Source organism: Thunnus thynnus, chromosome 8 (assembly GCF_963924715.1).
Source record: "Thunnus thynnus chromosome 8, fThuThy2.1, whole genome shotgun sequence".
Classification (NCBI taxonomy): domain Eukaryota; kingdom Metazoa; phylum Chordata; class Actinopteri; order Scombriformes; family Scombridae; genus Thunnus; species Thunnus thynnus.
In genome coordinates, this window is record NC_089524.1 from 2,184,974 (window position 1) to 2,207,246 (window position 22,273).

At 39.0% G+C, this 22,273-nt stretch overlaps 2 protein-coding genes across 7 annotated transcripts in view; one reads left to right on the top strand and one right to left on the bottom strand.

Annotated features, from left to right (window-relative positions):
* Positions 1 to 455: 455 nt before the first annotated feature.
* LOC137187295 (uncharacterized) overlaps positions 456 to 22,273 on the bottom strand; it is a 37,212-nt gene continuing 15,394 nt past the window's right edge. For both annotated transcript variants that reach the window (XM_067596100.1, XM_067596101.1), the window contains exons 5-6: positions 3,091 to 3,202; positions 456 to 677 (exon numbers count right to left, since the gene is read on the bottom strand). In XM_067596100.1, coding sequence (XP_067452201.1) covers positions 572 to 677; positions 3,091 to 3,202 — 218 coding nt within the window. In that variant the 3' untranslated portion in view covers positions 456 to 571. The remainder of the gene's footprint in view (positions 678 to 3,090; positions 3,203 to 22,273) is intronic.
* Positions 6,290 to 21,264, top strand: LOC137187294 (uncharacterized). 5 transcript variants are annotated; one of them, XM_067596097.1, is made up of 8 exons: positions 6,290 to 6,403; positions 11,510 to 11,591; positions 15,262 to 15,541; positions 16,283 to 16,350; positions 17,624 to 17,894; positions 18,193 to 18,216; positions 20,294 to 20,411; positions 21,035 to 21,264. In XM_067596097.1, exons 4-8 carry the CDS (start codon positions 16,339 to 16,341, stop codon positions 21,144 to 21,146), a joined length of 537 nt encoding a protein of 178 aa, XP_067452198.1. In that variant the 5' UTR covers positions 6,290 to 6,403; positions 11,510 to 11,591; positions 15,262 to 15,541; positions 16,283 to 16,338; the 3' UTR covers positions 21,147 to 21,264. The 5 variants fall into 5 exon arrangements, with proteins under 5 accessions (XP_067452198.1, XP_067452199.1, XP_067452195.1 ...); XM_067596098.1 differs by lacking the exon at positions 11,510 to 11,591; XM_067596095.1 differs by lacking the exons at positions 6,290 to 6,403; positions 11,510 to 11,591 and adding an exon at positions 12,426 to 12,563.

A 22,273-nucleotide genomic window follows, 5' to 3' on the forward strand; every position in this document is an offset into this window, starting at 1 on the left:
TTTAAATCCCAGATTACTGTTTGGATTTAACCAGGAAGGCCTTATTTTTGCAGATATAACAGGCAAACACACAACGTTTCCATGATGAATTTATCTGGATGAATGATTATAATAAACTTGAGCTGTGTTTCAGAAAGGAAACCTTTTGTGTGGCAGATTTTTTTGTAGTGTTTGGTGCAGAAGACAAAGTAAGTTCTTATGATGTAATATAATAAGTTTTGTTCTTGTCTATGTTTGACAAATGTTGCAAATGTTCTGGACACTTGTATGAGCATGACACACTAACTAACTAACTAACTGTAGCGACACAGTAATAAAAACCAACTGGATGTCTGAATATCAATAAACTGCATCTCAGGGTGCTACAGTGTGATCGTCATCTTTCTTTGTTTTATGTATAAATTAACAGTTTACATATGAATAATAATTATAAAGAGGGAAAAAATAAACACAGGTAGGTTGTCACATAAAAATCCAATTTAATTTCATGTTCAAGAACATGAAACCTAAACCTAAACAACATCCACATCCTATATAAAAAGCATCCTGTACAGGTGTAGAGGGTGGACTTCTACACGGCAGCTTCAGCATCACATTCCATCTCAGGTCGTCTCAGGTGGGCGGCTTCTTCTTCTTCTTCTTCTCCTACTCTCTCAACGGCTTTTTCTTCCTTTACTCTGTGAACACAGAAGAGATTCAGATTGATGTGATCATGAAGATAAAGCAAAGGGAAACAATGATTCTTAATTAAATTTCTTAACAGACCAACTGCACATTAACCTGCATAGTAAGTGTTGGGTCAAATTAAAGGATAATGTGGTGATTTTCTATATTTTTCTTATATATACACAAACACACACACACACACACACACATATATATATATATATATATATATATATACATTTCTCATGTTTGGATCCAAACCAATAATGAATTGATCTACTAACAAGTATTGTGTGTATCAAGCCTGATATATCTCATTCCTCTGTTGTTGTCCAGAAACTATTAAAAACACGTCAGTGAGGAGTCACGTGATGCAGGGAGTGGAGATGGCAGCTTAGTCGAGGGGCTCCGCAGCCAAAGCAGCTATTTCATTGAAATTGGGGGCTACACCGTGCTATTTCTTCCATGCCAGGTTGACGTAATTTGTACTTAAATACTCTTAAACTATCTACTACTATCAAGATGCTAATCCAGCAGCAAAAGCCCGCGACACGACGCCATGATACAGCTAGCAAACATGGCAAGGCTAGTAAGGATAGCACAGCCAAAGTTAACACCACCATATAGTCAGCAACTCAGGCAGTAGAGGCCAAGTTGTCTGACATAGCGGCACGCCTAGACAACATCGAGTCCCGCATTGACTTTCTCGAGGATGCCAACAAGGCATTGGAAGCTAACCCTCCTGCTACTCAAAGTGAGCTGGAAACTCGAAATAGACCGAGCACACCGATCCCTCGCCAGATGCAGACCTGACGGCCGTCCTCCAAGGGCGATCCTCGCCTGGTTTCTGAGATTTCGGGACCGGGAACGTATCGTCGGGGTGGCGCGGAAGTTGGGGAAAGTTAACTGGGATGGTCACCACACTATGGTCTTTCCAGACTATTCCAAACTTGTCACCGCGAAGCAGGCAGCCTTCAACTAATGCAAACGCTTACTGCATGAGCGCTGGGTCAAGTTCTCTCTGTTGTATCCAGCTGTGCTCACCTTGCAGACGGCGGAGGGCAGACGTGAGTTCACAGACCCCAAGAAAGCACTGGATTACATCCGCTCACTGCCTCCCTAACGAATCTTTGGTAAGGGGCATGAAGCTTCACTGTACTACTCAATGCTCTTGAAATGCTCAGACAAAGGTGTATCTTCCCTTAGACTGACTTGGGAAGCGGACCTCAATGTGTCATTCACAGAGAGGGAATGGAGCAGGATCTTGCAAAATATGAAAAAGATGTCCAGGGAACTCAGGACTAGACTAGTCCAATTCAAGATCCTGAATAGAGTGTACTGGACCCCCTCCAAGTTACATAGAGTCAAGTTAATACAGAGCCCAGAGTGCTGGAGATGCCAAGGGGGGGAAGGCACACTGACTGAGCTGCCGGAAAATACAAGATTACTGGACTGTGATTTACCAAAATGTTTCCAAAATCATAGAGAGTGATGTGCCATTCTCCCAGAGTCTTTACATTCTCGGGGACCCCTCCTTTCTCGAGGACCTTCCATCCCATGATGCAGAATGGGTACAGACTGCATTGATGCTGGGCCGTAAACTTATTATCTCAATCTATGGCAACACCAGTTGGGTAGGCTAGCAGCACTGGAAGGCTTGTCATACAGACTCATGAATAGGGTGGAGAGTTTTAATCTGAAATGGGAATGTTACCTAGCTGCCATTAGTGGGTGGGACTAAGGGACATGACAGGATGGGGCACAGGGTCCCAGAAGTTTAGATGTACCTCTCAGTATCACTACCTCGGTTCCTTGCATGTCAGCCTTTTTTTCATCTATGGCAGGGGTTCATATTAGTGCCCCTTCATTATCAATGCTGTGCCCAGTATCGCTGAGTATGTAACATGCTATGATATAGTTTTGTTTCATGTGTTTTTTTTTTTGTTTTGTTTTCTCAGTTCTGTTTCTGTTGGTTTGGCAGTTTGCGTCTTTGCCTCTGTGGTGTGTCTTTGTTTCTCTTTGATGGTGGACAATATGTACTGCGGATATCTTCACACTTTCTTTACTAGTATAAACACTGATGCTGCTGGATGTCTAACCATCCTTATCAACATATATGCTTGTATTGTGCACTCATAAAGAGTTTGGTCACGTTAGTTTGTTTAGAAATGGCTTCAAAGACTAATAACAGCATCATGTTTTCAGTTTGCAGAGAGTAGTTCTGTGTAAGGCAGACGCTACTGAGCATGTGCAGAACACGGTTTGCATTTACAGCTTCACTAGCTTGTTGTGCTACATATCAATCGATTAATCAATAATGAAATAATTAATTGTTGGTTTGGTTCTGCACATGAGATTTGTTGACAAACAGAAAAACATAGAAAATCACCAGACTTATTCTTTAAGGTTCAAACTCCATCTCACCTTGTTAGGCATTTAGAAGTTTTGCAGCATTTCTTCCATAAACCGTAAACCACCAGGACAGCAATGATGATGAGGAGGATGAGGATGAAGATCTGCCACCATTTCCAAGTATCTAACAGGTTCAGAAGAAACAACAGAGAGAAATGAAAAACGCAAAGTCCTAACAACCAAACATGAGCTGTAAAGGTTTCAGTGTTATTAATCATCCCATGTACTCCAGAAGTAATAACACTCAAATAATTATTAATAACACTGTAACCTTTCAGTTATTAGTAGTTTCAGTATCAATTTTTTTGCTCACATGTAATTGGTAATATGGCATTTAGGTTGTTTAAGATGAAAAATTAAAAAATCCTGTGGTTCATTAATCAGACAGAGGGAACAACAAACAGTGAGAGATGAGGAGAGCAGAGCTCAGGCATTAAACACAAAATCTGCAAGCAGCGTTGAACGGGCGTGTGAGAAATGTCTGTCTTGCTCACACATGTCATTAAAATTATGCAAGTTTTGGGCCTATTCACTTGAATTTCAATTAGTAAATTGAAAACTCTTGATGAGTTTGTGTGTAAAACAAATTAATTTCCAAATTTTCATCAAGTCTAGAGTCAAGTCCAGAGGACACAGAGCCACAGAAGAAGAAGAGTACAACCGTTAAGCCTTAAGTTGGAAAAGTTGCAGAAATTCAGCGGTCTAAAGTCTGTTTTATGTAATTAAAAATCATTAAAAATCAAGATTCAACAGCACAGCAGGAAAAAAATGTAGAACTCACCTCGGAAAGCATCTTGACGTGTGAACTCCGGCCTGGTCTAAAAATGAAATGTGATGCCCGCTGATGGAACCCCTCCCAATAACGGAGTCCAACGCATAGGCCTAGTGCACCAGCCTGTTTATCCGGTTTCACTGCGTTCCCTCAGGCTACAGAGTTACATGCTACAGTCAGTGGGTCAACGGAGATGAACCACCCTGCGTCATTGCATCCTTGTTATATGTCGCCTGATATATGTACTGTCTTTATTGTGTGCTGTCCCTCCCGATTTCAATTCAATGTAATTCATTGTAATTATAAGATTGGTGAGTGTTCAGTGTTTTTATATGTGTAACTTGACTTGCTACACTCTTCTGCGCATTACACACATACAAACACACACACACACACACACACACACTTCCAACTGTTACATCTGCCCTTGGAACTGCACCTCAGTGGCTGGCAGCCTCTCAAACAAACACACCCAGAGAGGGAAAGGGAGGGGGACTCTGTACTCTGTCTCAAGTCCTCCTGCTTCGCCTGCCTCCCTCAGCGGCTCAGCACACCTCCTGCCCACAGATACCACTCTGCTCCCCTCAGCGTTCCCTCCGCCCTGCTTGGTCCAGCTTACATCCAGTTCTCAGCCCCAGTCTCCCAGCTACCGACCCAGTCTTTAACAAGAAGAGGTGCGCACATACAGAGCTCTCCACAATCACAAAGCACCTTACATGTATTTTGCGTCTTTTGCTTCTTTAGTATTTCGCATCTGTAAAACACTCAGCTATTAATGTTACTCATGCAAGTTAGAAATGTGTCAGATTAATGTCTGAATTTTACGTTGCAGAAACATCAGCACTGATGTTGTTTGTTGTTCACAGCTGGTTGTGTACCAGATTGTTTCCTTTGACTTAATTAAACACATTCAGCATCACAAAGCAGCAGATAAGCGCGTCTTTAAATTGAGAGAATGATGTGCGTATTAACGCACAGCAACGGTAACTTCATTAAAAAGATCGGTCAGGATATGACGGTAATGTTATGTGTTCTGCTACACGTCTATTTTACGCCATTGGCTGTACATAAAGAGGTCAGCTGTTACACACAGATTCCAGGTTTACACGGTGGGATTGTTTGTAATAAAGCAGCGCTTATGGATGAATCCTGAGCTCCATAAGAGCTGTCAGAACATTTTTATTCTGAGTAGCTAAAAGTCCAAGATAAGCCTAAAAACCCAAACCCACTTGTTAGAAAGACTGGAGTACAAGCGTTAATAATCGTGTTCTGCATCTCAATAAACGTAGCAACGTTATTTAGCAACTTTTAGGAACAAATCAACCTGTGTGTAGCAACTTCCCCTGAAAATTAGTTGGCAACGCTGCGCAAAATTACATTCGTTACTCGTTACTCGATACTCGATATTCGTAAACAAACACAGCTAGAGGAGGAAAAAGATGAAGTGTTTCTGTCTGATGATCTGTCAGTAGCAGCGGTCCCGGGTCACAGGTCAGTATCTGTGTCGAGCAGCATCCACCACCAGCCACACCTCCGATACTCACGTGTCCACTCACGCAGTTGTTACGACCTTTCTGTCTGCAGTGGTTTGATTGGCCACTTCCTGCAGGAGCTGACAGTCATAGTGAGCTGTCAAACTAATGCAGTGACACCTGGATACGCCTCCACCAAGGCTATAAATAGCCTACCAGTCTGATCCCATTGTCTCTCTCTCTCTCCCAGGCTCAACATTTCTCTTGGTTTTGAGTTTGTTTCGGCAACAGTAGCACACACACACACACACCTCACTCATCCACACATTCCCTTCACTAATGATACAGTTACTCTCCACACCTCACGCCTTTTTGGAAATAGTTATGTTATTTTATTTTCCAATAAAACAAACATTTGGCACTTTAACTTGACTTGTTTCCCCTCTTTGTCACATGCTTTTGTGACACAGTTGACACAGATCTCACGCCATCGTTCCTTTATCACCTCCTTGTGATTTTTAAGCGAAGGAACAGCACGTTTTTCCAAGTTCAGACGGGCTGAGGTGCAGAATGTAACCGGAGAACTCGGATTTCACAGTTTCATTAATCAGCTTTTTACATGTGTGCAGGATAAAACACTGCAGACAGGGAAAGTAACAGGTGGATGAAAGCAGAGATCATTACATTATTCATTACATTATTTAAAAATCAGTCCATCTAAAACTGATACCAACACAAAGCAGATAAGACCAAGTAGCAACATCCGGGCTGGGAAATGAAGTCAATGCCGAAGTGCAAAAAACCTGCATTCTATCTAATGGCCATCAGGGGGCGACTCCACTGGCTGTTTATGAAATCTTTATATACAGTCTATGCTGTTAACCGTAGATTGTAAATGCATGGTGCTAACCAAGCTGCAGCTAGCGCTAGGGTCAGCTCCACCCTCTCGTCCAAGTATGGTCACTTCTGGCTCCAAAAATCAAACATGGCGACGGCCAAATCCAAGATGTCGATGGTCAAATCGCTAAACTCAGGTCTTCAAAACAAAACGGCAGTTTACAAACCTGTGGGAGACGTCATGGTGATTATGTCTATATTTTTTACATGTCTATGGGTAAGACGTGTCCTCCTGCATGGTGTGGGATAATTAATGATTTTATGTTTCAAATGTTCATTCTTTATATTTTACTGTGTGATGTACTTATGATTTATGCTAACTGTTCTGAGCACATTGTGAGCCATTAGTCCCTAAAATTATATTTTAGAGACTTGCTAAACTACATTTTCGGTGCTAAACTAGTGTAATAAACCTTGTCTCAGATGTGAGAATGTAGAGAGCCCGCACAGAGAATATTTATACTGTGCACACAGTTAAAGAAGGAGGAAGCCCAAGGGTATCAGAGAATAATAATCTTTATTGTCACAAATGCATATAGCCAACAGCCTTGCACACAGATATATCAGAAGCAGTCAGAGTCTCCTTCAGTGCCACTTACATGGGCCAAAATCAGTGTATGGTTCACTTGCCAAGATAGCACACCTCACACAGAAATTACAGCCCCTTTAGAGCACTGCAACGTAACGCTGCACTGCAACTCACACCAAAATCACATCCTCTCAGGGCACAGCACACAATATTGCACCACAAGCTAAATCACTCTTCACCACAAACCTACATGTGCTCAGAGCGAACATACAGCAGCACCTGAGGATCTGTCTAGTAAGCTGAAGCCCTGTAACGTCCACCAAGCTCCGCTCTCCAGACGCACATGTGATGCTACTTTATACTTCCACTCCACTACATTTCAGAGGGAAATATTGTACTTTCTACTCCACTACATTTATTTGACAGCTTTAGTTACTTTTCAGATGAAGATTTGACACAATGGATAATATAACAAGCTTTTAAAATACAACACATTGTTAAAGATGAAACCAGTGGTTTCCAACCTTTTTGGCTTTTGACGTCTTACAAAAAGCAGTGTGTAGTCGGGGTCACATTTCACATGTCTATGAGTTGTTAACAGCTCCACCAAATAGTGATTTTTCCCTCTAAACTTCTCACATGCTTTCATTTCAATAAATGTTCAAATGATCCAATATTTCAGCAAAAATCAAAGATTAGAGAAAAAGTCCAAAAACTGAAAACAGATTTGTGTATCAGAACTTTGTTTTTTCTTCTCTCCTCTCCCATTAATCATCTCACAAGCCCTCAGATTTATCTGCTGACCCTTTGGAGGGGCCCGACCCCTAGGTTGGGAACCACTGGAAATACTGTCAGAACAGCAGAAAGTTTTTTTAAACAATTTTCTGGGTTTGTCAAACATTGCCGGTTAATCATCTTTAAGAGAAACTAATGGTTACCTCTGTGAATGTTGGCTAATACATGAGAGACACACTGGAGACAGGTCGCGTCATGCTATTTAAACAGTGACTGGTGCTGAAATTAAGTCTAATTAACCAACCAGAAATGAACTTTTAATGTGTGTTTTAATTCAACAACTTTACCCGATTCGACTATAACAGATTTGCTCTTCACAAATACATACAGTGTAGGTGGTGGTTTAACACAAATACTGTTTTTTCTAAGATAACATCTTCACTTTCAATCAACCTTAAATGAAGCAGGAGCAGAATATATGGGAAAACAAAGTGCATCAGAGAACATATTTTTGCATATGAATCATTTTTAGCCACATGAGTATTAAAATCTGTAACTCTGTTAGCACTAACAGGAAAACTGACATCTAGTATCAATCAATTAAATTCTGAATTTAATTAAAAAGTATAAATAAACCCTATATGTCTACACATTAGTGAAAAAAATCCCCCAAAAACTCGAGAACTGTTTTCTCATAAACGAGAGAGCCCAGTTTCATCAGCAGACACAGAAACCAAGTGAGAAAGTTGAGAACTTCATACGTGCACTATATGAACTTTCAGAGAACTGTGAATTTGGGGAGAAAAGTAACAAAGACATCAGAGACAGATTAGTTGTGGGAATCTGTGATAAAGAGTAATCAAAGAAACTGTAGCTCATAAAAGACCTCATGCAGGATGTAGATATACAAATAGTCAGACATGCAGAGGACGTGGAGCAACAAATAAGCCAGCAGGGGGAGCCCTCGCACAGCATACAGAAGATAAACAACGGTCTGGGAGAGAGACATAAGTCCTGAGCAGCAGGAGGAAAAATCCCCCGTGGACATTGGTGGTGACTGATGACTTCTGCTGAGCCTGATAAGGCTGATGAGGTTGATGAAGTGATGAATCTGTGAAGACTGGGCGGTGATGGGGAGGTAGTGGGGCATGCAAAACGGCAACATGAAAGCACTAAAGGCAGAGAGGGAGAAAACATGTTTAAAAAGAAAGTTGCAATATGATAGGTGCTGTGCAATTGGTTAGATGTGACCAGCTGATGTGAACAGCTGACGTCTTAATTGACGCCAAGGGGAATGACAGCAAGGAAATTATAAGTGAGCATGTGTGAGGGATGGGAATGAAAGATGGTTTGAAAAAAATACTACAGACCTGAGCATGCAAAAGATTCCTGACTGAACTAAGCTTCATTTAAATGGATGGAAAATTCACTCATAACAATAAAGTTGATTTCACATTTCACATCATTATACATTATTTAAATATCATAAATGTACCAGTATTTTACATTATTCCACATTTCAAATTCTCTCTATAAAAAAATATCAGTTTACATTTAATTATAAAATATGATTATTCATCTAAATCCTTAGGTTGTGGCATATGAAATCTAATTCCAGGAACTTAATCCCGACCATTTTCTTTTACCATCATAAATTTAAATATAATTTTATATTTATATTTAAAATGAATTTAAAAAACATCCACTCCTGTGTAGAGGGTTGACTTCTACACGGCAGCCTCTGCGTCACATTCCATCTCAGGTCGACTCAGGTGGACGGCTTCTTGGCTCACTCAAATCCGTCTGTTTTCTTTTCATCCATTCTACCTTCATCTGAATCTCAAGGCATCATGGAGGGTGTACCCTCACTCTTTCATTGCCGTCAACCGACTATATAAAATGCGTCAACACAATGAATCATCTTCAATACAACCATTCATCATCAATTCAGTGCTTCAGTCACACCTCTCACACCTCACCCCTTTCCTTCCCCCATCACTTCATCCCTCCATCCCTAATCATTTGCACAGTACTGTATATAAATTATTAATTTAAAAACACTCAAAGCACAAAACAAAAAAAAAAACACACAAAAACCAACTGCTGTCTGCTTTGTCAGAATTAATCTTCCACTTCACGCAGACTTTGGAACAAAAACTAAAATGACAAGTATTCAAAATGTGTGCAGCTCCTGAACCACAGTGACTAATTACATGAATAAGGTCTTGCCAGTGAGGAAACGTCATAAAGTTTCCTATGAACTGGCAGTCCTCGACTTTATATCTAACCTGCATTGATATTAGAAAGTAATCTATCCGTGAATAGGTTTTGTGTGCGCTAGAGTGACAAGAATGTTCTACATTGTTTGGATTCAGTTCCTGCCAAATTTTAGATAAGTTTAAATCTTTCATAAAATTTAATATAGATTTTCTAGCTCTATTATGAGACATATCCAAACCAGTACACTTGTCTTTTAGTGGGTCCAGGGCGACATTAAAATCCCCCCCATGATGAAATTACCTGGGAACATTGGCACCTGAGCAGTGGAGCAGTTGGAGCAAATACATCCCCATTATTCAGTTAGAGGGAGAAAAGTTATGGTTTTACTACCCCACTTTTTGTCTTTCTAAAAATAAAGTTATCATACAGTCACTGCTGTCAGGTGATTATATTTAAGCAGCTTTTGTCAATGATCATTTTACTATTTTCATCAACTGAAAAAAAGAAGTAATAATTAAAAAACCCTTTTAGTTGTTTCAATCGAACCATAAACCAGCGTTTAAGTGTCTGAGTTAACAGACAGTCAAATGTTCAGCAGGGGAAAGTGACTTCTGCAGAATACTCTGCTTTAGTTTGAGTTTTAGTCAGAATTTGGATGGAATTATTTTTTAAATACGAGGATGAGTAATGATCTCTCATCCAGCTGCTCTGTGCTGTGGTTTCATTATTATTATTATTCTCTCATTTTCATATACAGGCTAAACGAAAGTTGCAACATTACTGTAGGTGGCAGTGAGGTCTAGTCCTCAACTTTAAGTCTTGAGGAGCAAAAATCATCTTAAAATAGTTCTTGATTTGAGATAATGTTGGTTAAAATGATCTGCTTTTGAAGTTATGATTCATTCCTGTATAACAATACAGCTACATCAGCTAGTGATGCTTACAGCCCCCACTGTGTATAAAATAAACAGGTGGGATTGGAATTGTTTGGTTTGGATTGGATTTGTTTTTTCTAACCCAACCGGTCAAAGCAGATGGCGCCCACCTACAGCCAGGTTCTGCTTGAGGTTTCTTCCCGTTAAAGGGGAGTTTTTCCTCACTGCCATCGCCAAGTGCTTGCTCACGGGGGAATTGTTGGGTCTCCGTTAATTAAAGAGAATGGTTTAGACCTGCTTTACGTTAAAGTGCCACGCGACAACCTCGTCGTCATTTGGTGCTATATTATAGAATTGAATTGAATTCCCCACCCTTCATCCCTCTAACCCTCACCCCTTCCTCCCCCATGTCTCCCTCCAGACTTTCTATCCTCTCCTCCTATATCACCTCGGCTTTCATCCTCCCATATTATCCATGAATCAGCATCTTTTCGTTCTTCGCTTTCTAGCCACAGCCGATATGGCTCACTCAAATCCGTCTGTTTTCTTTTCATCCATTCTACCTTCATCTGAATCTCAAGGCATCATGGAGGGTGTACCCTCACTCTTTCATTGCTGTCAACTGACTATATAAAATGCTTCAACACAATGAATCATCTTCAATACAACCATTCATCATCAATTCAGTGCTTCAGTCACACCTCTCACACCTCACCCCTTTCCTTCCCCCATCACTTCATCCCTCCAATCTTTCATCGGGTTCTCCAACCCATCCATCAACATATCAGCTCTCTTTCATTATCTCAATTAAACTATTGAAATCTAACGTTCTCGGTGTGGTCTCAGTTAGTGAAATGATAGTTGGAGAAAGAAAGTGCATTTACATTTGAGTAAAAGTTAAGTAAGTCTTATTTCATTTGCTTCTTTCCAGGCGTTTCCCAGTGCAGAGCAGAGGGTCTTTTGCAGCTCTCGAAGAATTATTCTGCTCCCCTGCGACCTAATGATATGCATATGTATGTATTGATTAACAATTATTTTCTAAGCTTCTTTGAGATACACAACAAGGCACAATTTGCATTATATATTCCATGATGTGTGAGTTTGCTCAAACCTCGAGTGTGTTTTTCTCGTTTGGGGAACTTGGTGTCATGTGGAGGGATTTTCTTCGCTTGGAGCAGTGACAGCGGGTTTAACTGGCGGAATGATTCATATGATCAATTAAAAAAACACGTCTTTTGTGAGGATTGTATGAGACTGAAGTATAACCAACCAACCCCACCATGCCCATCAGAAAGAAAGCCCCTTGCACCTCACATTTTGTTTATTTATTTTTAACAATTGAGCACACGCTTCTTAATCCTTTTTGACTTAACTAAATATAAATGAAATTTATGATTAAATGATATGAAACATGCTATTATTGATGACTATTATCAAAGCCAAACTCTATGTCGAAAGATAGAGCCGGCAGCAGAGGCGCCGCAGCAGCGACGCTGTCTGTGTAGACACCGCAGACACAACCCACAAGGTTCACGCACACAGTGTTTTCAACGTCACAGTTGAGTGGACTGTGTTCCTGTCTACTGGTACATGGGAGGGGTCTGGTACATGGGACCCCTCCCTCCCAGAGGGGCAGGCAACACAAAACGACCGTGGGCTGGGCTGTAACACTGCCAACCGACGATACCACAGTGGATTTATAAGTAAAAGCAGGATCGACTCGTCTGTTTGACGCCATGTTCCTGTTAGTGCGCAGAACCAAGCGGCCTGTACCTCCGAGCGGAAAATTGCTGATATACAAACGACATACAAACATTTTAGAAAATGGACGTTGTGTGTCTGGAGGGAGAGATTCCTCCCGTTACCCGACTGAAAACATTTTCTCCTCGCTGTGGGACACTATTTGGATTATTGTCGATGAACTTCGGTTGGAAACCGTGAGACTGAAACAAGGCCGTGGATCCTCTTTCTGGAGGAAGCGTGGGGTACGTCGTTTAAACATTTAACCGAACAACACCCCTATCTGTATAATTACAATTTACACAACATCAACATATAAATATACAATTTATATATCCATAATTTCTCCCAGTCAGAATTGTATTTTCACTAATCAGAATGTTATTTAAAGATATCCGCATTAAAGATTTTCGTTCTTTAAACGCCTGACTCGCAGTACAGCCACGTTGACACGACGTCAGTTAAATTTTCAGGTAGCACTGCATTGACAGGAAGAATTAGGCTACAGTTATGGATATCTACAATATTTATACAGAGTGTTCCCTAGTAAACAATGTAAGCATCCCTAGTTTTGTTTCCTACTAAAATTGCAGTTGTACATATCCAAATAAACATGTTTTTTCTTGTCACAATGTAATTTGGATATTGCATGTATGTATGTATTTGGATATTAAAAATTACCTTATGGATACCCAGAATGGTTTGTAATTTTGGATATCTGAAATTGAAATTATGACTAGTGACAATTGGAGTGTAGATATCTGAAATGGGAGTCTCTGGTAAGATATCTATTGCATGTAATAGTGGATATCTGAAATTGAAAGTCCAATACACATGAATGGCAAAAGTGACGCTATTTGTCCTAGGAAGAATTTCATTGTGGATATTTGAAATGTTCATTTTGACTAGGAAGAACAACACATATCCAGTCTGTCGAACGATTTGCCTTAGTATCAGAAGCTTCCTGGATATGAATGTGAGTGTGGCCATACAGCAGCTTAGTAAGCAGACTAGTGAGAATATAATTCTGACTAGGAGAAATGCTATTTTGGACATCTAAGAGTAGCTGGCGACACAACCTGATATGAGAGAACGGTTTATGATACTGGCTATGCAGGGGCTGATATAGTTAAAAACCTTCACCCGACATCTAGTGGGCTCGAGCAGGGTTTCAGTTGTCCTGAGGGCTGCTATATCCTCCATATACTCCAACAATTCAATAATAAAGTATTCAAAATGTAATCATACATTGAATGAAATCAATTTATATCAATGAATTTGTAAGGATGCAACACAACATTGTACTATTTTTTTTTTTTTTATCAAAGAAAGTGCTTCAATACACAGCACACTCAGACATTTGCATGAAGAAGTGAAACAGATATAGAAGCGCTACAGCCTGAAGTAATCCTTCACTTAAACAATAATCACAAAATAACATTGTTGAGACAAGGCTTATAGTTTGGGATATTGCTCTGCATTCAAATTCCTCATTCACATTCACCCTCAGCTCAGAATCAAACCTCTGCATGTCCTTCTGTAATAACTGTGACTCTGTTAGTTTGTAAGAGCAGCTCCTGACCTGAAATGTTTATTTCACATAATGTGTAATCTCAGTTTATATTTAAACAATTGGTATGAAGCTTTACACATGGGATCAATGAATAATTATCTTTATTAGTCATAATGTGACTGGTTGCACTGATGAAGCATGATTCCTATAATATTGGAGATTATATGTTAATATGCTGAGTGAACAGGATTGTGGTGCAGCTGCAGAATGTAGCTTGAAAGTGAGATTTTTAAATAGGGAGCATAATCTTAATGTGTTTTTAACAGCATTTTAGTGACAATGTTAAAATTTACTACATTTGTTGAAGTATCTGAAATAAAGTCACTGAATGCTTTTGAACTGAGATACAAATAGACGTCTAAACATTTAAAATATTCTGTATTTTAATCTCGACACCTTTTCAAGTACAAATCACCAAACACATTATTACTGATCAGACTGTGAGCTTACAGTCATGTCTCTGTGTCTTTGATCTATATATGTTTTAAATCTTTAACTATGTTTTTTTTTTATCTTCAGTTGTTGCCTCCTGTGTTTGGTCCTTCAGATTAAAGCAGTATGACTCCTGCCACTGTCCGACTGAAACTCACTGAAAAAAAAAAACAGCGAAGCACAATTTTAAAAAACCAAAAACTTCCATTTTTACATTTACAACTACAAATTGTGTGTTACCTTTGCAGTTTTTGTAATCAAAAGTTGTCTCTGGTCGCATAAAAACACTAATAATGCAGATTTTTCTCACCATACTACAGTATTGCTCATCTTTTAAAAAATGTGCATTAAATTTCCAATATTTCAGAATGAAATCTATGTTGTTGTTTTGCTATGTGATTTATTAAAAAATGCTGGAGTGAAAGAACATTTCAACAAAGAAAAAAAAAAGAAACTTTACCATTTTTAACAACTTTCTCATATTACAGCTTTGTGAGCTGACGGTTCAGGGGCCACGCTCTTTCTTTATTTTTTTCTTCCAACTTTACTGAGTAAGCGATACGCACATTTATTTTGGTCTGAGATGTCGGTGTTGTAATGCGACATCTAGTGGGGCTGAATGTCATATATTGCACCTTTTTTTTAATCCTTTTGTTCATTAATCCTGACAAGAGTAGAACAATAGGCAATATGACCATAGCAACTTAGCTTAAAAAGAATGTGTCAAACACAAAGATTTACTTCAAAAAATGAATTTCAGAAACACATTTGTTTGATTGATTGAACTCACCTTTGACACCCCACAAACTATGACAGAGTCTGTTAAGAAACCAACAGAAACCTTGAGAAAGTTTCATTTACAGTGTCAAGTAGACTCCCCAAAACTAAACCACTAAACTACTATTCAAGTCTGTGGACAAACTGTCTTTGTCTCCCAGGTGGAAAGGTCCGGTCCAGGTGCTGCTGACAACCACAACATCCCTTAAGGTCGAGGGCAGAGCAGAATGGGTCCATGCGTTGAGGTGCATTCATGTGGAAGGGAAAAGCTGTGGTTCCTCCTCCTCTTCCTCCTGCTGATTGAGCTCAGGCAGATGGATGCACAGAGTAATCCAGGTGATCAGAGAATCCACACAGGGGACGCTCTTTGCAGTACGTTTCAGATCAGATGAATTCTGAACCGACAAAGGATCAACGAGCCTCTGGACACTTGGCAACAAAGTAAGTCTACTCTCTACACAGACATAAAAGACTAACATCAATTTTTCATCAGTTCTGAGCCAGAAACATCCAAAATCTGTAATTCTATGAGCAGTTTCATCATACACACAATAGTCGCTTAGTCCCCCATTTCTGGCCGTTTTACACTCAATAGAAATTAGTGGTTTTTCATCAATTCTGAGGAACACTTTGAAAAAGACGACACAACATATGATATATAGGAAGGCAATATTACTGTTAAAGACATGATACATAGGATATGCATTCAACCACGCATGTTGGTAAAACTAAAGCAAACTTTTAAAGCAATATTTTGCTCCTAGATTCTCCATTATATCCATAAACATTTAAAAGAATCCATGGAGTTCCTTCAACATTCAGAACTGTCCATCCGTAGCTCCTTTTAGATTCGATGACTCACCCTTTCTCCCAATCTACCAATGTTACCAATGTCTATCAATGTTCAGCAGGTTGCCATTTGTGCTCCAATACTGCCATCTAGTGGGCACTTAGGATAACACATTTGATGACGTCATAAGGAAGCGCCAAACTTATGTTATGTTTATATTTTTCCCCAGAGTACTGAATAAATGAGGCGTAGGCAGCATTAAATGTGTGAAATATGTTATGTAGGGTGAAATGTGCAAAAAGCTGATTTGATTCCAAATAGCTGTATTGAAGAGGAAGTGAGGTAATAAGAAACAGGGGTTCAGGAAGTCCTTTCCCTACCTCTGTTCACAGAAGGAGCATCACAGTTTAACTATCCTCCTTAATCTCGTGCCTTAAAGTCCACGAAAATGGCTTCATATGTAAGTAATATACCATTTACAGTTATATTAACATGTATATGTTACCATTTCTTGGGTTTGAGTGCAGTATTTTTGATGATGGTTACTTTATTGTCAGCTACATATGGATGTGTCAGTGCTTGGTGGTTAAAGCATTGATGCTTTTGTAAATGATATTTACTGTTGTATTTTCATCCTCTATTACACACGTTGACATACCTTCTAAGCACCTGTTCACATGGGTTTATGTCAGTAATCTCTTCCCTACTGGTGTATTAGAGATATCATGTAGTACTTACAAAGGTACTTACTTGTGTGTATTTTGTCTCGTTTTTCAGTTTTACAAATTACATATTTTAAATCCTGCCAAACACAAAGGAAGTAATTGTTGTATCGGTCTCTCCAAACAAAACTTCGTCTCATTCAACCACATTAAGGGAGTCAAAACACATGTTTCCCTCTGCATTTTCATTTTCTATGGGAATATTTGAACAACTCTTCTTCTGATCTCTTGCCTCTTTCAGTAGGTATGGGGTATTTTGGTAGCTTGGTGTGCTGCTGTTGATGCTTGAGGATACTCCTATATAATACCATAATACACCTACCACAGCCTCATACAGGGGAGTATCACCAGTTAATTCAGCACACCGGGAAGCTATAAGAACAACTCTTAAAACATTACATAAAATTCAGTCGTATGTGCGACGGCTTTGAACTTTTCACCAGAATGCAGCTATGACTGAAGAGTATTTTAAATTTTTCCTTAAAAGATCATTTTAAGCACGCAGCTGCGTTCTCATCACTAGCCGTAGATGTTGTCTGATGCTGCACAGATTGTAAAGCCCTCTTTTTCTGAATTCTGGCTATTTAAATAGAACTTTTGCTTTGTGTCTTTTTGCATCTGTCAAACAGCAAAAAACTTAAACCTTTTAGTATTAAACATGGAATATAGAGGTGTGTGTGTTCAGGGACTTTGCATTAGTTGTGTTTATTTGTGTATTGTCCTTGGACTACATGTGTGAAGAATCCAAACACCAGTTTTGTTTTGTTGAAAAATGAATAAAATGTTAATTATAACTAATTAACATTTTTAATTAAAACTTCATTGTATTTTGTCTTTTGGCTTCATGGCTTTATTATTATAAATGTTGACGATATCATCGCAGCACACACATTAAAATAGCTCAGATTGTGCTGAGAAAAAAATACATCAGTTATTTGCTTATATTTGAGATGAGATGAAAAAATAAGGCTAACTTCTTTTTTTTGTTTGTTTTTCATCCTGTTTGTCCAGATGGAGTTCAGTTGTTTCAGCTCATCTGATCCACGTGCAGTGAATGCCACTCAACTGTACGATTACAACGTTGCTAAAGGCAATCTGTGGATGAGAGGTGGTCAGGACATCCCTCTCCCCCCGTGTTCCCCCATCTCTCCTCTGGACGGCCGCTGCCTGGTCTGTTTGGACCATCAGGACCAAAGCGTCTACGCTGTCTGCCGTAACCTGATGGATGGTGTGAAAATGGTGATGGAGGCTGAAGGAGAACATGTCAAAATCTCAGAGAGCAGTAAGAAGCCTGATAGTTTTATTCCAGTAAGAAATGTCAGTATTAGCTTTTTAATAGGATGAGATTTTAGACAGTGAACCAGATGAATTGAATGATAATATTTTACCTGAGTTGATGACAGCTATGCTCGTTAAGTGTGAGTAAAAAGTCTCTCTGTGGTCAGTTCTGGTTACTTTTATGGCTTCTGACTGAATCTCTGGTTTTAGTTTAGTTTCTCTCCTGTGTTCCTGTCTTAGCTTTCAGATTTCTGCCTTATTTTACTGTTTCCTGACTAACCATGAGCTCTTTTTTATTACAGAATGCCCAAAACCTCCCTCTGATGGTAAGTCACCATTTTCTTATCAGGTAACATGAATGTGTCACAGACAATAGTGGAGGAAGTATTCAGGTCATCAAGTCTATTTCTTCTTGTGCAGATCAGTCTATTGGTGTTTATTTAGTAGGGGTGTAACAGTACACTAAATTCACAGTATGTACCTCAGTTCTTGGGGTCATGGTTCAGTACAGAAGAGAAAAAAACGGTTTGATAAATGTAAATATCCAACATGGCTCGTTGGCTGTAATTATTACTGAAACAGTTTAGCTGCAGTTTTGTGTCAGAAAAGAGAAAAAGATTTTGTTCAATTATTATGACACAAATTTAATCCCATATATGGTCATTTATAATGATAACATGAGAATCTTTTGTCAGAACTGTAAATGAAAAGTTCAGCAGTTAAATTGAAAAAATGTGACACAAAAGTGAGAATATTGTAATCAACAGTACTACATGTGATTCCAATATTCTCACTTTTAGTATTAAAGGTTTTGCCTTTTGAGGTTTTTTTTGTTTGTTTGTTTCAATTTATTTTTATTCCCTTTCCTTTTGTTTCTGATTTCTGGGATATTTTGTTCAATTATGACAACACAAATTGAATCCGTATTTATGAAGTAGTAGTAGTAGAAACAGTAGTTTATTGATGTTGTTCTTTCATGATCCTGACAAAAACCTTTTTACTAACAGCTAAACACGAGCTCATAATACTTATGTACTTTTACTGTGGTAGTATTTTTCATGCAGGACTTTAACTTGTAATGGAGTATTTTTACATTGTTTTATTAGTACTCTCAGTAAAGGATCTGAGTACTTCTCCCACCGCTAGTTTAATCTGTACACAAACAGAGTCTACAGTTATGCTAGCAGCTCTGTGAGGCTGAAGGCTAACATGCTCACAGTAGCCATGGTAACATGCTGATTTTTTAAATATTATTTAGGAATAATGCTGCATTCACGTCATATTGGATGAATGAAAAAGATTCCAATGTTTGCGACTTGTGAGCGTTCACTTCGTGTCAGCAGAATGAGAGGAATGGAAGCTTCCCATAGTAACAAGCCATGCTAACAAAGTTAAATGGCAAAGTAGCCTAAATCATTTCTTTGGATATTTTTAACCAACATTTGAACACAGTCTAAACTATTTCAGTATATTTTCAATTCTATTGGTGTTTTTGTGTTAATATCAGGATTAATTACCTTGAACTTGACAACAGTAGTGGTTTTGGCACCATTTTGTTGACATTTCCGGAAGTGTTCCTGAAGTGCAAGATACCTCCAACTCGGAATTACAAGTTGGAGGTTGATGTGAACGTTTTTTTCCCACTTGGCTGCTCATAATTACAGTTTGAACAACATGACGTGAATACAACGTAATTTTATTATTGTTTTTAATGCTTATTAGCACTAAAAACAACGTACAGCTGAGGCTGATGGGAATGTCATTTGTTTTGCAGCTATAAACTGTATTGGATTCATTTAAATTTTGACCTGATGGTGGCGCTAGAGAATAATCCAGCAGATTAATCAAATACAAGTCTTAGAGGCCCACTTAAATTTCCACCACATCAAAGGTCCAGTGAGGGTGTATTACATGATGATATTTCAGTACAAATACTCCATGACTTATATTCATGTAACCAAGTCCTTAAACTTGGACACAGAGCTGTGATGTCCAGGCAGAGACACTGGTGTAAGTGTTCATTAGAGAACAATAATTATTCTGCTGGAGGTTTGATAGACGACTTCAGCTGGTTCAGTTTTGTGGTTCTTTCTGGGGATACTTTCCCTCTGGCAAAATGAATGTCTGTGTGTTAAACTCATCCTTTAACACACAGATTTCTCTGTTTGGTGTCGGCTAGTTTTAAACAAGCCATCAAGTAGCTTTATACTCTTTCAGACGTGCTTGTGACGGCGGATCAACGGCAGCACTGCACGGCCATTTCTGTTAACAGCAATAAACTGACATACACAATCACAGCTCCTACTTTTACTCAAGGGATGATTAATAACACTGAAACATTTACAGTTGTGGTTGCTGCTCATGTTTCTCATTTCTCTCTGTTGTTTCTTCTGTATTTGTTAGATACTTGGAAATGGTGGCAGATCTTCATCCTCATCATCATCCTCATCATCATCATCGCTGTCCCGGTGGTTTATGGTTTATGGAAGAAATGCAGCAAAACTTCTAAATGCCTGACAAGGTGAGACAAAGTTTGAACCTTAAGAATAAGTCTGGTGATTTTCTATGTTTTTCTATTTGTCAACAAGTCCCATGTACAGAACCAAACCAACAATGAATTATTTCATTATCAATTAATCGATTGATATGCAGCACAACAAGCTAGTGAAGCTGTAAACACAAACCGTGTTCCTGCACATGCTCAGTGGCGTCTGCCTTACAAAGAACTACTCTCCAGAGACCGAAAACATGATGCTGTTATTAGTCTTTGAGCCGTTTCTAAACAAACTAACGTGACCAAACTCTTTATGATGAAGGAACATGTGACCCAGTGCAGCGGTGAGACTCACTGACGTGTGTTTAATGGTTTTTGGACAACAGCGGAGGAATAAGATATACACACACAATACTTGTTAGTATGTGTGTGTGTATGTGTGTATATATATATATATATATATATATATATATATATATATATATATATATATATAAAATAAAATCACCACATTATCCTTTAATTTGACCCAACACTTACTATGCAGGTTAATGTGCAGTTGGTCTGTTAAGAAATTTAATTAAGAATCATTGTTTCCCTTTGCTTTATCTTCATGATCACATCAATCTGAATCTCTTCTGTGTTCACAGGGTAAAGGGAGAAAAAGCCGTTGAGAGAGTAGGAGAAGAAGAAGAAGAAGAAGAAGAAGCCGCCCACCTGAGACGACCTGAGATGGAACGTGACGCTGAAGCTGCCGTGTAGAAGTCCACCCTCTACACCTGTACAGGATGCTTTTTATATAGGATGTGGACGTTTAAGTCAGCTGCTTTGAATGAAAGTCCTGGAAGATGATTAAGCAAATAAAAACCTGATACATTTATTCAGATGTGATTTAAAAACCTGAAAGCAGATATTTAACCAAATTCATAGTCTGAAGATCTGGAGGCCATGTTGCCTGCAGCACCTCATACACAGACAGGAAGTAATGAGTGAGTGTGGTAGTGGAAAGAGAGACGTTTCCTCTGCTTGTATTTCCTCTCTGATGTGAAACCCTGTTTCCCTGTTGAGCTGCAGGTGGAAGTATAGTAACAAAAAGAGGGACATTTGCACTAAAAAGACTGTAACATTGAAAGATATCTACTTGATTTGACTCATTTGGACGCTGAAGCTTCATGTTAGCTTCAGATAAACTTTTAAATACTTTTTTTTGCACAGAAGGAGGACTGTGGATTTTGTCCTCCATCACTTCCATTGTAAGGTCATTATGAAGGGATCTTCTAATGGTCAGTATGAACAGGAGGAATGATTACAGCAAGAAAAACAGGTTTCACTGTTCATTTGGGCTCCTGACTGTTGTTTTAAGACACTTGAAAAGTTATGAAGCCTTTAAAACCACACATAATTATGCAGAGATCAACAGGAAAGCAGCTCACAGCGAAAACATGAGTAATGCACATCAGAACTGCCACTCTCGGTTTATCATTTCCTTATTAGCTCCTTATCACATGAACCACACCTCTGTTACATCTGCAGTCTTAGTAAATATCACTGAACATCATAAATAGCTGTTCAGTTCAGTCACTTTATCATCCCAGATGGGAAACTTGACTTGCAGTCAGTGACAAAAACAAAAATACAATATACAAAACACAAAACTACAACAAGTCAATCTCTAAAAGACTAACTTACATGTGCAAATTAAGCAGGATTAGTGCACCAGTTATGAAGGAGTTTTTACTCCTATTGCACTTGAACCAGGTTCTCTAAATCTACAGCCTGAGGGAAGAGTTTTTAACTCAAAGTGAAGGGCTGGTTTGCTGTGTGTCTCATCAGGCTGCAGGCGTCCTCAGTGCCGGAGAGTTTCAGGACATTTTAGACACATAAAAAAA